Genomic DNA, 14609 nt, shown 5'->3' with positions numbered 1-14609 from the left:
AATTATACTCAGATTCCTCCAATCCAGCCTTTCTACCGCTACTCTTTGGCTCCTTTACTGCTGTCTTTCAGCCACACCACTGATCTTATGGTAGGAGAAAGATCTACACCTAGCCTTCTTGGACAAGGTCGAAACATCTTGGAGGCCCCGTTTGTAAATAGATGCCTTGGTTGTCCAAAATCGAAAAGAGTATGCTTCGGCCGCCACCCGGGCGAAATTCAAAATTTCCTACCAACTGATAATTTTTTATGTGTCCCGCGGGCTCATATATGACAGTTCAGTTGCGAGCGCCGTCAAACACTTTCCAAAAAAAAAAAAATCATTCAAATCTGAGTAAATTGTTGGGACATAATGGAAATACAGTCAAACCTGTGTAAGACGGCCACCCATTGTCAAGGAGAAAAGTGGGCGTATGAAACAGGTGGCCGTCAAAGGCAGGACTGATCAAGATGAAGAAAACAAACCATTCCCATCTGTGGTCCCAATCGAAAGTAGCGGTATTGTTGTTGTTGATGTTGTGGATGGTGGTGGTGGTGGTGGTTAGTATTTTGTTTGTAATTTTTATTTTGTTGCTGATTTTGCACACAAGGGTGACAATAAATCGAAATGTATCAGACGAGGAAGACCGAGTGCCATGTTAAAACAAACACATGGGTCGCCACCACTTGGAGAACGAGCGACAAGTTCATGTTGACGTCCTTTGTTACAGACTGGGTAAACAGTGACCACTCATCTCACTTACGATTCGTGTATGAGTTCTGGCAGGGGCTTATGGGTTATGAGGGATCACACGCTTATCTCACCAGCAGCTGAAAATTGGTAGCTATTGATTTTGGTCAACAGTTGGAGATGCCTACGCAACATGACCGGTTGGAGGGACTACCTAACAACGACAGGTGATTGAATTATGACGTCTCGCCCACAACGCCAAGGGCCAATGCACAATTTATGACAAAACGTAATGGAGTCACTAAGATGGCCGTCTAAGACAGGTGTTATTGCTTAGTGTGATAGGGGTTGTGTGTTGAAATATGGTGGCCGCGGCCGCGTTGGACAGAGGTGCTCGTTTTACACAGTTAAATTATATAGAAAAAACGCAAGGGGGGAAATGGAAAGTGGCCGTTTGTACAGGTGGCCGTCTTATAGAGGTGGCCGTCTTATAGAGGTGGCCGTCAGGGCAGGTTTAACTGTACTGACATTCACAGTGGTGGTATAAAACTGTAGGAGAAGTTTGGGTAAGAAGAGAATTTGACTTCTGTAGCACGAAATCCCGACTGCCCGCGGCCTCTATCTCGTTTCACTGTTAATCCTGCTTTTAAAAAAAATTAATTTTTAAAAAGTAAAACACTAGGACTAGGTGACTAGATGAAACACATCTATATAGGCCTACTCATAAGCTGAGAAATAAACCGAGTGCTGTATTTTGTTGTAGCGTGCTCCTTAAAATTGTTTCCTCAAACATCTATTGTCGTGATTTCTCCTCTTTTGTATTTGAACTGTCTTGTAAAACCTCTAATCCTCGGCACTTATATGATCTTATTGTGCTGCAAGTAAGTACCATAAAACTCTTAAACTGAAACTTTTAAAACAGCAGCTTGGTTTTTGCTGTAGTCTGTGTTGATAGAGTTAGTTGCCAATAGACGATTAACAGTGGTTATGGATGGTGAAGCAGAGGCCATGAACTTGAGGCGTAGCTAGTTTTATAATAATGATTTGTTATGTACCCCTGTCAGGTTTACAATGATGCAATGTGTTTCTCATGGGTGTGTGCATTCGCAGGCTACCAATTTGTTTTCTCTTTCATAACATCCTTGCTAACAGTGGCATGGGCATACTAGCTTCCGACTGGTTTTGTAAGTTTCAAAGGCTTTGTTCATAAATTCAGATGAAGGGCCAGTTTCAGACTTGTATGGCTGGATGTGGACTTTAGCTGGGGTTTAAGTTAACACTCACCGCAGAACTCACGCCTTAAAGCATTTGGTCTACTTGATGCATGCTTCTTGTCCTGATATAATAGACCAGTGCCTAATTACTGTATTCTTAGGTCCCTCTATAGTTAACCCCATGGACCGAAGGGCTTCCCCAAGTGTTATTATAAATTTTTAGAAAAGACGTACCCTCCAGTGTACTGAACATACTCCTCAGCTCGCAGTAGAGCAAATCTAGCAGCTGACCCAAAGAAACCCAGGTGCATGAGTCCTGTAGGTTGGCAGGACTTACTTTAAAACACTTTATCACTGAAGTCTGTCAATTGGATCAGCGCTGAATGCAGACTGGTGTGGTCCTGCCACTGTCTTTGAAAGGTGAGAAGGACAAAAATTCTGAAAATGTAAATTCTTTGTCAGGTCAGCACTGGGTACATTAAATTATTCTGATAACTTTATTTTAGTTTTATTCGATCTCAGTTTATGTCATTTGGACTGACCTTTGATTCTTTGTAAAGTCATGCATGTTAATGAATATTTCTGTCTTTTCCTCTCATTGTTCAGGGCTGGCGTTGGAGTGCTACGTGTGTCAGAATCAGATGGACAACAAGGACAAATGCATCAAGACCTCCGTTCAGTGCAGAGAGGAACAAGACACTTGCCTCACCTTCATTGAGTGGAGAGGTCAGTCGCACTTCTTTTCTTTGAAAAACAACAATTTTTGCTGCTCAGGCCTCTTTTTTTAATCATTAATAGCGGTACTGAACATGTGCCCAAGTTAGTTTTTGAGGTGATTTTCCTGAGTCAGATGAAAAACAAAAAGTTCAAATATAAAGAGCTCACTGAACTGAATTTCAGGAGGACTGACAAGCAGTACATGAATTGTGCAAATGTGTTGATAACCGAGGTACCTACAGTGCTGTTTTAGTCTTTCATTTAATAGTGTGATGGTGCTACCATGATACAGGATGATTGTTGTCTGCTACTGATTTTTTTCTTCTTCACGTGTGTATCGTGGTTGCCTGCCTATGAAGAGTTAAGAGTTGATCTTCAGTTGCATCTGATTGAATGGTTAAGCTCTTTGGCTATTTTTGGGGGCTTCAGTGGCTGAGTGGTTAGTGAGTTCAAGCTCAGAATAAATGTCAAGCATATGTTGATGACAGAACATGTAAGTGGATGATCACTGGGGTGTGTCCTTGAGCAAAATATGAAAATCATAGCTAAAAAACAGGGTATTTCAATGGCAACCAGCAATGGCCATTTTGGAGTGTATCTATGTGTTTATGTCTTCATGTGTGTACACTTGTATTATGTATATAATATGGGCGCATGGGAAAAACCAGTGATTCAGGTTTTTGCAGTTTCGAGATGATTGAAAAACAAACTTGAAAGACTTACAACTCTTTTTCTGCTACAATGATCTCTCTACTGTTTACATTGAGTTCAAGTAGGACCATTTTTGTTGACAGTGAGAAATTTTCACAGTCCTTGTGTTATCTGTTGCTCGATTAGAGCAAAATAGTAAAATTCTGTAGGAAACTGACAGTACTGGTTTTTCTCTTGTAATTTAAAGCTGTTGGCAAAGTCTCCATCTTCTTAGAAATCAATGAATTGTGAGTTTCTTTGTTCATTGTGAAAGCAAACAAAACTAAATGATTAAAGCAAGAAAATTGTACACCGTTTTATATTTACCTTGTTTATTCTTATATTATATTATCTAATATTCTTGCTCGGATGACGACTGAGTCATCAGACTCTTGTGTGGCACTTGGTCCTTCATGTCTGCATATTTGGCAGCTTTGTTAGTCAGCGGGCTGTTATAGAGGGGTTTAAGGGGCTGGAGTCTTGTAGCGCTTTTCTTTTCCACCGGCTTCATTATGATTGCAGTGTGAAACGGACCATTCCAGCTCTCTCTATACTGCATTAGTTGTGGATGGGCCTGTGAGATGCAGATTTCAAGCAGAGGTCGAGTGTGTATAAGGCAGGAGACATGGGTGGATGGTTGGCGGGTGCTCTGGTGTAGTTTGCTTCATTTCCTATGAAACATCTATCGTCCTTATCTCCCCTCCTTCTGTTTGTTTTATGTTTGTTACTCTCTTGTAACACCTCTAATTTTCTGGCGCTTATATGACCTTATGCAGTTGCGAGCGCCGTAAAACCTCTTCTATTTAAGCAAACAAACAAGCATATATACCTTGTGTACTCGTTTTGCAAGGCGACTTCGATTCCCCGTGACTTCGTTCCTATCGGCCATTTTGGGGCCCTGGAACGAGCATAATATCGTTCAATGTTTACTCTCTGCCCTGACTGGTTCTAAAAAAAAGTGCGTTATTTTGCAGTTAACGGAAATCCCACGGCGTCTTGTGCTGTGTCATCACTTGTTACGTTCGAAAGAACCAATCAGAAAACGAGAAATAATAGGGGTGGAGGAACGTGCTTTGTTCCTGTGGATCTATTTAAAGCGTATTGTTGTGCGATGCAAGACGGCGAGAAGAATAACGACGGATTTGACAAATTCATTTAAGTTTTTTCATTTTGTCATCAAATCTTAACATGGTATGTTAAAAAAAAGCTATGGCCGAAAAATGTTTCCCCCCATTTAATTAAATTTAAACCAAGTAATGATTAATATCGTTCTGTGTTCCAATGGTCAAGTAGTTGTAAATCTAGATGTGACCGCGCGTGCTTGGCTAGATGTCAACGTGAGGGAAAAGTTTGATGTAAAGATATGTTCCAAAATGATGACAAACTTTTATCCATTATGTGCCATCGGATGACCGCTATCGTGGTTAGATTCTATGTTCAAAAAGTATTTTGGTATTTTGCAGAGAGTCATAGTAAATTGTGAATTAAGTGGCATTTTTTCACCATTAGCATGCATTATGAGTCAAACTGAATCTCCTGAATTTTTGTTTGCAAAAATTTTCAAAAAATGAATTAAAATATGAAAATGGAAAGTTTTTAGTTTCTTTCGGACATAACTATGATGACACAAATGCGAACACAAAGATATTCAGAATTTATTTTTTCCTGTGATTTAATATACTCTCCATGCTTATGTTTGAAAATCAAAGCAATGCGAGAACTATTAAAATAATTTTGAGTTCCATAAATTACTTTTCAGGGCATTTTTCATTTTGTTGTGTCATGATGGTTATGCTTGAAAGATATTTGATATTTTGCAGAGATTCATAGTAAAATATGAATTAAGTGGCATTTTTTCAATCATTAACTTGCATTGTGAGTCAAATTGAGTCTTCTGAATCGTTGTTTGCCCAAATTTTCGTAAAAGAAGTTAAGATCTGAAAATGGAAAGTTTTTCATTTCTTTCGGACATAAATATGTTGACACAAATGCAGACACGACAACATTCAGAATCTCTTTTTTCTGTGATCCTCACCATTCTATATGGCCTTCATGCTTATGTTTGGTAATTAAAGCAATAAGAAAACTGTTAAAACAATTTCGTATGTTCAAATTCTAAAAAATGTGACATCATAGTTATGTCCGAAAGAATTTGACTTGATGTTATGTACCGCCAGTTACACTGCTTAGCATGCCATCTGTAGGTCTGTAAGTACATGTTTTTGTAGGAGATGTACACGAAAAGAAAAATTCAAGTAAAAACGAAACATTAAAAACTTTATCATCAACCCTCTGTGCTACATTTTAGGTATCCACCTATTTGCAAAAGCTCATTTATATTGTAAACCTCTTGGGGAATAATAAAGTAGAATTTATCTATTGATTATTTTATTTAAATGTCATGAGTTAAATTCCTAGATGAGGAAGATATTAATTTTATTAAGTGTCTGTCTTTGGGGGAAAGGGGGGGGGGGCTTTGTCGCATGTGGACCGAGTTGACCTTCACTGGCAGAGTTGAAGTGGTCTGGCTCATAAATGATGTGAATATGAGTTGATCTGGTGGTGGGTCATAGAGGTAAAAAGTAAACAGAGACCGTTAGAATGAGGTATCTTTGTATGTGTTTCAGCGCCAGACTTCTGGACGCCACGTAGTGAAAAGATTCACTACATCCACAAGAACTGCAGCAGTTCCTCGTTCTGTGGCGCAGCACAGACTGATCTAGGTCTGCGATGCATGCGGGACTGGTATCGCGACTGGCAGTGTGTGGAGTGTTGTCAGGGTGATCGCTGCAACTTTTATGTCACGGTGAGTACTGAACTGATACTGGCTGGAAAATATAATCAATAAGGAGATAACTGTATATCTTGGTGTGCAGAGTGGATAAACTTTTATCACACTGAGTATTGAATTGGTGGTGAAAATATAATTAATAATTTTATGAGATAAATTTATATTGTGGTATTTGGAGTCCCGTGTGCGATAAATCTGGTTCTTAGGGGTTCAGTATTCTAACATGATTTTGACTTTTCTTTGGGTTAATTTATTTTGATAGTATTTTTATTTGGACTTTTACATTCTGCCAAGTTTGAACTTAAAGAACAGAACTTAAAGAACATTTACTGTTCTATCTAGTGGGAATGAAAAGAAATTAAGTTGGTCTTTTATTGTACGATTTAGGTTCTTAGACATACAGGTGTTGCCGAGCTTCCTGAGCCTGACAAAAGCTGTCTATGTATCCCTGAATTGCTTTTTGAAACAGATCTGATATTTTTCTCTCATGTGGGTTGTTGGTGGATGCCTTTCCTTTTCTGTTTGTTTCGGTTGAATTATTAAAACTATGTAGTGCCACCACTGTGGTAATGTGTTTCTCATTTGCTGTCACAAATGGCATGTTATTTTGTTTAGATCGTACACTCTAATTCTTAGTTTGCGCGTCAGGATACAGGACCATTGCATTTTTTCAAACAGTTCTGTAGAAGCTCCAAATTGATATATATATATATATATATATATATATATATATATATATATATATATATATATATATATATATAAACTTAATTTAGAATAAAACTTCTTCTTGAGCATCTAAAGATCTTGGGCCACAAAAGATAACATTTTTATTGTCCAGCAATCAAAGGTATGTAATGAAAGGTATATAATTCCATTTTGAATGAAAAATCTACTTTTTCATTGCCTGTCAAAATTAAATAAACCTTTCCTGAAATACTGGGAGCATTTAAGTGTGTCATAAAAATTGAATTTGTGAAGCAAATTATTGTTTTGAGAATAGTGTAAAACACAATAAAACCTTGTTACATTCTTAGCTCTTTTTCTGGTTGACATAAACTGAAATTAGTTTTGTTACATGGCATGAGATTGTAAGCATATGAAGACAACATAAAAATTACATGTCACAGGAAAAGGACTCTGGACTACTGCCTTTTTTCACGTGTTCATAAGGACTACAGTCACTACAGTTATTCTTTTTCATATTTGACTGTATGTGACTAACATATACTGCTGTTTCAGTTAAATATAAGGTGGAATTAATGAATGAAATAAAACAACCTGAACTATAGATATGTAAGCGAAGGCTAAAATTCAAAATTGCGATTGCCAAATGCCATTTTTCTCCTGTACTCTTTGTGTTGCTCATTTCAAACTCTGAGAGGTCATTCACACAGAAATAGCTAAATTTATTTCTGTGTGAACTTGCCTCTTTTAGTATTCTTAATGCCTGCTTGAATAAAAATGGTTTAACCTGCTGGCTGTGTCTATGCATGTTGACCCAGGCTCTTCTCAGTGAGTAAGCTAAATAAGTCTGTTAAGAAACGAATGAGAATTTGAAGCAAATTTTGTCTTCAGTTCAGTGTGTTGTTGTTATCAATCAAGCAACAGCTGAGCCCTCGCCCTTCTGTCCAATGCCATGTAGTGACAAGTGCAGGTTTGTTGCAGTTGCTGTAATGTTCCATAGAGTGTGTTATCAATGTTAGGTCTCGGAGGGAGAAGTCGAGAAGTGTAGCTCTGATGTCATTTAGGGCTGTACAGTGGAAAAGATGATGATTCAGTCTCATATAGTCACTCAAAGGACACAGTGGGGGAAGTTTTGATTTCGTTCTGTTCTAGTTGAAGTTGATATATTCAGTGTGAGGTTTGTATTGTTTGCTATTGGTGCTGTGACTTTTAAAGCTGTATGACTTTCAATGTTTTGTTTTCTCTCTTTGTTTTTCCAGCTTGGAAGCAGTGTGCCAGTTCCCAGCATCTTTGTTCTTGCGACGTCCATTTGTGCCATTTTGATCCAACATTTTAGATAAAATCTGCTGCAAGTGCCTCTTTTTGGTTTTGGGAGGGAGAAAATTAAAATGGGCTGCTTTGAATTAGAATTTAAAAGCAAATTTGAATTTGGCAGTTGACTGGGAAAGTTTAGTCTGTTTTTCTAATGTTTTTTATGTTAAGGTAATTTAAGAAAGGAATGTCTTTTATTAATAAAAAAATTTTTTTGGTTAGGTCATTGGATTCGCAGCCAGTTAGGTTTGCATGGTATCATCTTTTTGCTTTGCAATTTTTCAAAATGAAATTGGTGACTGTTTAAAAGGGCAGACAAACATTTTTTTTCTTTTCTGTTCCTTTGAATAAGACAGAAATTAGAGTTTTTTGTGGGGTTTTTTTTTAAAGAATGTTTTAAAGATGATGACTGTTGACAGGAAATTTACTACTGTTAAGATAATATACTAATGCTGAAGCCATTGTAAATAACATTTCGGAAGTTTGTGTGGTGCAAGACAAATGCTGCAGAGGGAAAGTCCCTTGTGTGTGACTCAGATTTTGTGATGGTTGAGTATGGGGGTATGCATGGCACAAATGAAAAACTGTAGTCTTTTTTGGGGGATGAATGTTCAGGATTATCTGTGTACATAGCTGCTTGACATATGACAGTATTTTTTTGTGGAAGATAGTGTGTCAATGTCAAAGTGCATTCCTTTCCTTGTTAGAAGAAAAATTGGACAAAGTTTGCTCATGAATGACATTCCAATCATACCGTTGCTGTTTTATTCTAGATCAGTTTGTTCCATGTTTCAGGCAGTATGTAATGGTTGTGTCCCACTCGTTGAGTGTGGAAAGGGCAACTTCGTTTTTTATGATATCGTCGCACAATACCAGTGTCTGTTGTGTAATGGTCAGACTCTTTGCCTTGAGTGTAGACGAAGTTTGATTCCTATGTGGGGAAGATTTCTTTCTTAATGTCTTCCAAGGGAGATTTTATAAAATATATCTTTTTTCTTTTGTCTTATTCTGTTTTTTACTTCAACTGGGATGTATCCTACATGGAATGGGTTGGTCCTAACTGGTAGGGTTAAAGCTTCCTGTCTCCTGAATTGTGTGGAGAGGGGCATAAAACATTAAAAGAATATTGCAACTGAGTGTGAACTGAATGTAATTATAATAGAAGCATAGTTTTAGTTTGTTGTAAACTTTTTAGATGCTTTAATTTTCTTCAATGAAAAGGTTTGGGACTCAACCATAACTTATTGTTGTTTTTATTCGCTGCCTTAGGTGTATGCGAGACTGATGAATGAATGCTGCCTATGTACTTTGATGGATGAAAATGTTAGAATTACTTTTGTCACTTACTACTATGTACATAGCTCTTTCTTTATCATAACATTCCTCTGTCCATCTCAATAAAAATACTATTTTATACTGTACGAAAATATTAATTCTCTTTTTATTTTGTTTTTGTATAAATTGATTTCTCTTGGCTTGTTTATTTTTCCTAAGTATTGTGGGTCATCATAAAGGTGAGGGTTTGAGTACCGGATGACATGGATCACATTCAGAGAGAGATGAAATGGGGACAAGAAAACATCACTGGGGTATCCACTAGTACATTTAAGTCATTGTGCGAGTAGCAGCACCTTTTTTTGTTGGTCTGTGGCTTTAGTTTGTCCATATTTTTCCCAGCTTGGAATATGATTCTCTTTAACTTGGACATTGAGATGGTGAAGTTGGTAAAGTAGGTTTTGGATTTGGACTTCGAATCTCTTTGATAGTTGGATAAAAAAAAATGTTTGATAGTTTAATCTTTTCCTATCAAACATATATCACCGTTATGTCTCCTTTTCTTACTCTCTGGTAACACCTAAAATCTTCAGCACTGACAAGACCTAATTGTGTGGCTTGTGCCATAAATCTCTTACTAAAACTAAATAGAATAATATTTTTGCAGTGCTTTACTATTAAGGTACTAGGTGTGTGGTTGGTGGGTGCCCTCATGTGGTACATTCCTTCTTTCCTATCAAAAACATCTATCATCCTTATCTCCCCTCCTTTTTTGTGTTTGTTGCTCTCTTGTTGTAATTGGGTGGTTGGCTGGTGCTCTGGTGTGGTTTGCTCCTTCTTTCCTTTAAAAAATCTATCGTCTTTATCTCCCCTCCTTCTTTTTTTATGTTTGTTACTCTCTTGTAACACCTCTAGTCTTCGGCACTTATATGACCTTATTGTGTTGCAAAAGCCCTAAAACTCTTACGAAAACTAAAATTTATTTTTGTAACGCCTCTAATCTTCGACACTTATATGACCTATTGTGTTGCAAGAGCCGTAACACTTACTAAAACTAAACAATTTACTGTCTGGCTAAAAAGATTTAGATGAGAATCAGTTGATGTTGGAGTTTGGAACTTCAGTGGCTCAGTTTGTAAGTCCAAGGCATTCTAACTAAAACTGGTTGTTGGTTGTGCAGTGGGATATAATTTTTCGAGGAAATAATGATGGATTAGGTATACATTTGACAAGGTTGGGTGTACTGTCGTCATACGAGAGGTTTGATGCACAGTTTGTACAGGCATTGCCTGGCATGCTTTGCGCTGTTTGAAAGGTTGCTTTTTTTGTTACCCTTATAGTTATTGTCTCTATTTAAACAAAAAATAGCCTTAACTTTAACCAGAATGGCATGCTGAGGCCCTTAAACATGGACACAAGTATGGTGGGATCAAGTGACTTGTCTTCTTTGATAAGTTAGAAAAAAAATTCCTGTTGCAAGTTGTGCACATCAAAGAAAGCTTTACTAAAGACTGAGAAAGCTGTGATTAGCGTAACTGTATTGTTTAGACAACCTTTAAAAGTGTTGTGTGGCTGCTTGAGAGGTGAGACACACCACGCTTTCGTGAAATAGCGAAAACATGCCCCCCCCCCCCCAAAAAAAAAAAAAAAAAAATTTTTTTTAAATAAAGGAGAGAACAATTTGTGCAAGACTCATATACAAGTGTGAGACAGAAAATAATACATGTACAGTCGTCTTAATTTCCACAAAGTACTTTTCAATATTTGGTCGATTTTGCCAGCAAGTCGTGCTAGGTCCTATAAACTAGTCTGAAAATGTTTTGGTTAATAAAAAAGCATGAGGTAAACATAGAGAATTAACTGGATGCTTTAAGTACCGGTATTCATGAAGGATCATTTTTGCCTACCCTGAAGCCTGATATTTCCAAGTGAAAAAATATGTCCTCATGAAAATGAAATGTAAATTCATCCCCCCCCCCCCCCTCTAAAAACCCGAAACAAAACAAAAAAACAGTAACAAAAACCCAGCAGATGTCTTGACCTAAGTTACAACTGTTATTTTTTAAAGAGATATTATGATATATTATTATGGTTTGGTTTGACAAAGTTTTTGGTTAAAAAGACAGAATGCTGTAATGGTGCCAAATTAAGCAGTCACCACAATGACACAGAGAGGAGAATGAGAGAGATGGGGGAGGATGGGGTGGGGGGGGGGGGGGCAATCTTACCTTTAAAAAATGTGACACAGGTCAGGGTTTTAATAAATACAGCAAAACCCTATTAACACTAGAACTTCCTGGAACCAGAGACTTTCTTCACTTTAAGCAGGCTCCTCTCTAATTAGTCAAATTGCTCAGATCAAATGCTGGGCCCTGGGTAGCTATTTTAAAAATAATTACGAGCACAGCTGCCAAACTTTGGAATCTGGAAAAGAAGGAATCATTGTTTTCAATCTCAGACGATGCCTTGACAACACAGAATGAGGTTTACCAGAGGTTTAGATGTTTACATGACGATTTTCCACTCTACTAATCAGTTAAAGAACAGAAAACTAAACAAATAAGAAACACGGAATTGATGAATCAGAGTCATGCACATTATTAGAATAAAGTGGAACCCCCCCCCCCCAGAACAAAATGGAACGTTTCAATTAAATTAGGGACGGTTGGCAGCTTTCCAGCATCTCATCTCCTTGTCCCTCGAAACAAAACAACTCTCAAATCACCCTGAAAGTGTGTTGCGTGATGATTCTACAAATATTCTACACCACCACAATAGAAAAATTGGTAAATTTTGGTACCACTTGCTATGGTAGCAATTTGGGAAGGTAGCACATCATAAAAATAAACAAGTTGATCAGACAGGCATCAAGAACTATTGGTAGAGACCTAAGTAACCTTGAATATCTGCCCAAGACAAACGTTCTAAAAAAAAAAGCGGAAATAATGCCTAGTGACCATAGCCACCCACTGACCCTGGAATTTCAATTATCGACCCACAGTAAACGATACATTTCCAAAAAAGCAAAAACAGACAGATATAAGAAATTCAGTCGTACCAACTGCAATGAGGTTATTGAACCCACCGTGCTACAAACGAGAGAGAGAGAGAGAGAGAGAGAGAGAGAGAGAGAGAGAGAGAGAGAGAGAGAGAGAGAGAGAGAGAGCGGGTTGTTCCAGCACGTAAGACATGTATTTACTAATGTCCTGTCTTGTGCGTATGCGTGAGTGAACCTAACCTTTGTAACGTCTACTGCCATTGTTAACGACCAAGACAAATTTCTCCCTGCGAGATGAAAAAGGATTGTCATTGTCAAAGAGAAGGCTACTGTGAGCGTAAGAGTCAGTCATGGAGAAATGATGAAGAGATGACCCAAAGTTCCGTCAGTGGCCTAGTGGTTAGGCTCTCAGACTTGCAATCGTAAGGTTGTGGGTTCGAATCCCGCCAGGGGCCCGACGTTGTGTCCTTGGGAAAGGCACTTTACACTTACACGAATTTTCCTCACGTCACCCAGGTGGGAATGGGTACCCAGCTGTTGACAGTGAAAGATCTTGTCAGTTTGTTAAATGTTTGGAGCGCTTAATCGGCTGCTTGCACTGTATGTACGCTTCCCGGAAGCTGAGAATGTTTCTGAGTGTTCTATGGTTTTTGGGGATAATAATATAGTGTAAAGCGTATAGAGCTTGCTGTCGAGCGGGGATATGCGCTATACATACGCTATTAAAATGTATTATTTGTTATTATTAACCAAGTCTGTTATTTACTTATTCCTTTTTTTTCTAGTACAACTAAACTGTCCCGTGGTTTTATGCACCCCCCATAATTTAGCATAATTTGATCTCTTTTTTTTGGGGCGTAATTTCTGATTATTTTCCTTTATCATTCTTAGTTAAAATTAACAGAATCGCATAATTTCACATTTTTGGGCTCAGTTTGCACAATTTCAGATTTTTTTGGGGCATAAAACCGCGGGGACAGGTTAAAGTCAAGGGCGTCTCAGCCCTGGTTGGCCCTGACAGCCAGCCTCTTAAACGATCGAAACTGTGACGATATATATAATATAGATGGATTGTAACCTGTTGCAAATGACCCATTTCATTTAAGCTACTCATTACCTGATCTAATTCTGAAATGCGGCACATTCAACCTCATGCCCCTGTTTTAGTAGGAACAAATCTGTTTTATTTCTCCTTCAGAGAATAAAAGAACAAGAGATCCTGACATTTTAGTGATTTTAGCATGTTACTGTACTGTGACTGTGACAACTTTTCCATTGAGGAACAAACCAGTTTCATTAAAAAAATATAGATATAATGTTTCACATGATCGTCGGTCGTGGGAAGGTGGAAAATAATTTTTTAAAAAGGGGGGGGGGGGGGGGGGGGGCTAAAAAAACCTGAAAATTATTAAGCGGGGGGAGCTTAATCGATACCTTAGAGTACAAATTTTAGGGAAACAGCACACACATGAAATACTACTACCTGTATGTAGGGAACGTTGGCGGTGCTCAGGCATCCAGTATCCAGGTCATCTCCTGCCTACACCGCGAAGCAAGGAAAAACCTCAACCCATGACTCAATAAGTTTGCTTCCAAAGCAAGGCGGGAAATGTCGTAACCGTTATGACATTGATTACAATCATTTCCAGTACGTGGGGATCACAGACTTGAGTTATGATAATATCCAAGATCGAACACTATTTTGGCTGCCGCTTTTTTTTTTCTGTGAAAAATTATGCATCGTTGGTGCACATCATGGGCACTCAAATGAGGGACAAAACATCAGTCTGACTATATAGTAAAATGCTTTCGCAACATTCCCCTCCTTACTCTTCATTTGGTTCCAAATTGAAGCAAATGATGGGTGCAATGGTGAACCGGAATTACGTCAGAGTTCACAGTTTTGGATATCATAATACATGATTAGTCTACGGTGTGGATAAACTTTATCACGTGATTAGTTCGTACAGTTCTCGAGTACACCTTTTGTCTCTCCATGCGAGGTGGTTATTCAGGGGGACTGAATAATTCAAGGGGTGTAATATGGTAATTTCCGCTTTTCACTGTCGGGTGATCTCTGTCACAGAGCGATATCATGGTGGGAGCTTTTGGGGGTTCTTGTATGACTATGATGACCGTGGTGAGAGAGTGAGTACGGTTAAGGCATAGAATCTGTGGTGATCCATGCTTTTGATCTATTCTGAGGGAAAGTGAATGAGAATGTGCGTAAATGAATGTGTGTGTGTGTGTGGGGGGG

At 38.2% G+C, this 14609-nt stretch overlaps 1 protein-coding gene across 1 annotated transcript; it reads left to right on the top strand.

The window, feature by feature from the left end:
* Nucleotides 1-2489: 2489 nt before the first annotated feature.
* Nucleotides 2490-9506, top strand: LOC101854960 (prostate stem cell antigen; the record flags this gene model as incomplete). The annotated part of the gene is given in 3 exon segments (XM_005102253.2): nucleotides 2490-2609; nucleotides 5918-6096; nucleotides 8028-9506. Coding segments are annotated over 3 exon segments (380 nt in total), but the record flags the coding sequence as incomplete, so codon positions are not given.
* Nucleotides 9507-14609: the final 5103 nt, after the last annotated feature.

This window comes from Aplysia californica, unplaced genomic scaffold (assembly GCF_000002075.1).
Source record: "Aplysia californica isolate F4 #8 unplaced genomic scaffold, AplCal3.0 scaffold00318, whole genome shotgun sequence".
Lineage (NCBI taxonomy): Eukaryota > Metazoa > Mollusca > Gastropoda > Aplysiida > Aplysiidae > Aplysia > Aplysia californica.
The sequence above is the reverse complement of the archived record's forward strand: the minus strand, read 5'-3'. Positions and strand labels throughout refer to the sequence as shown.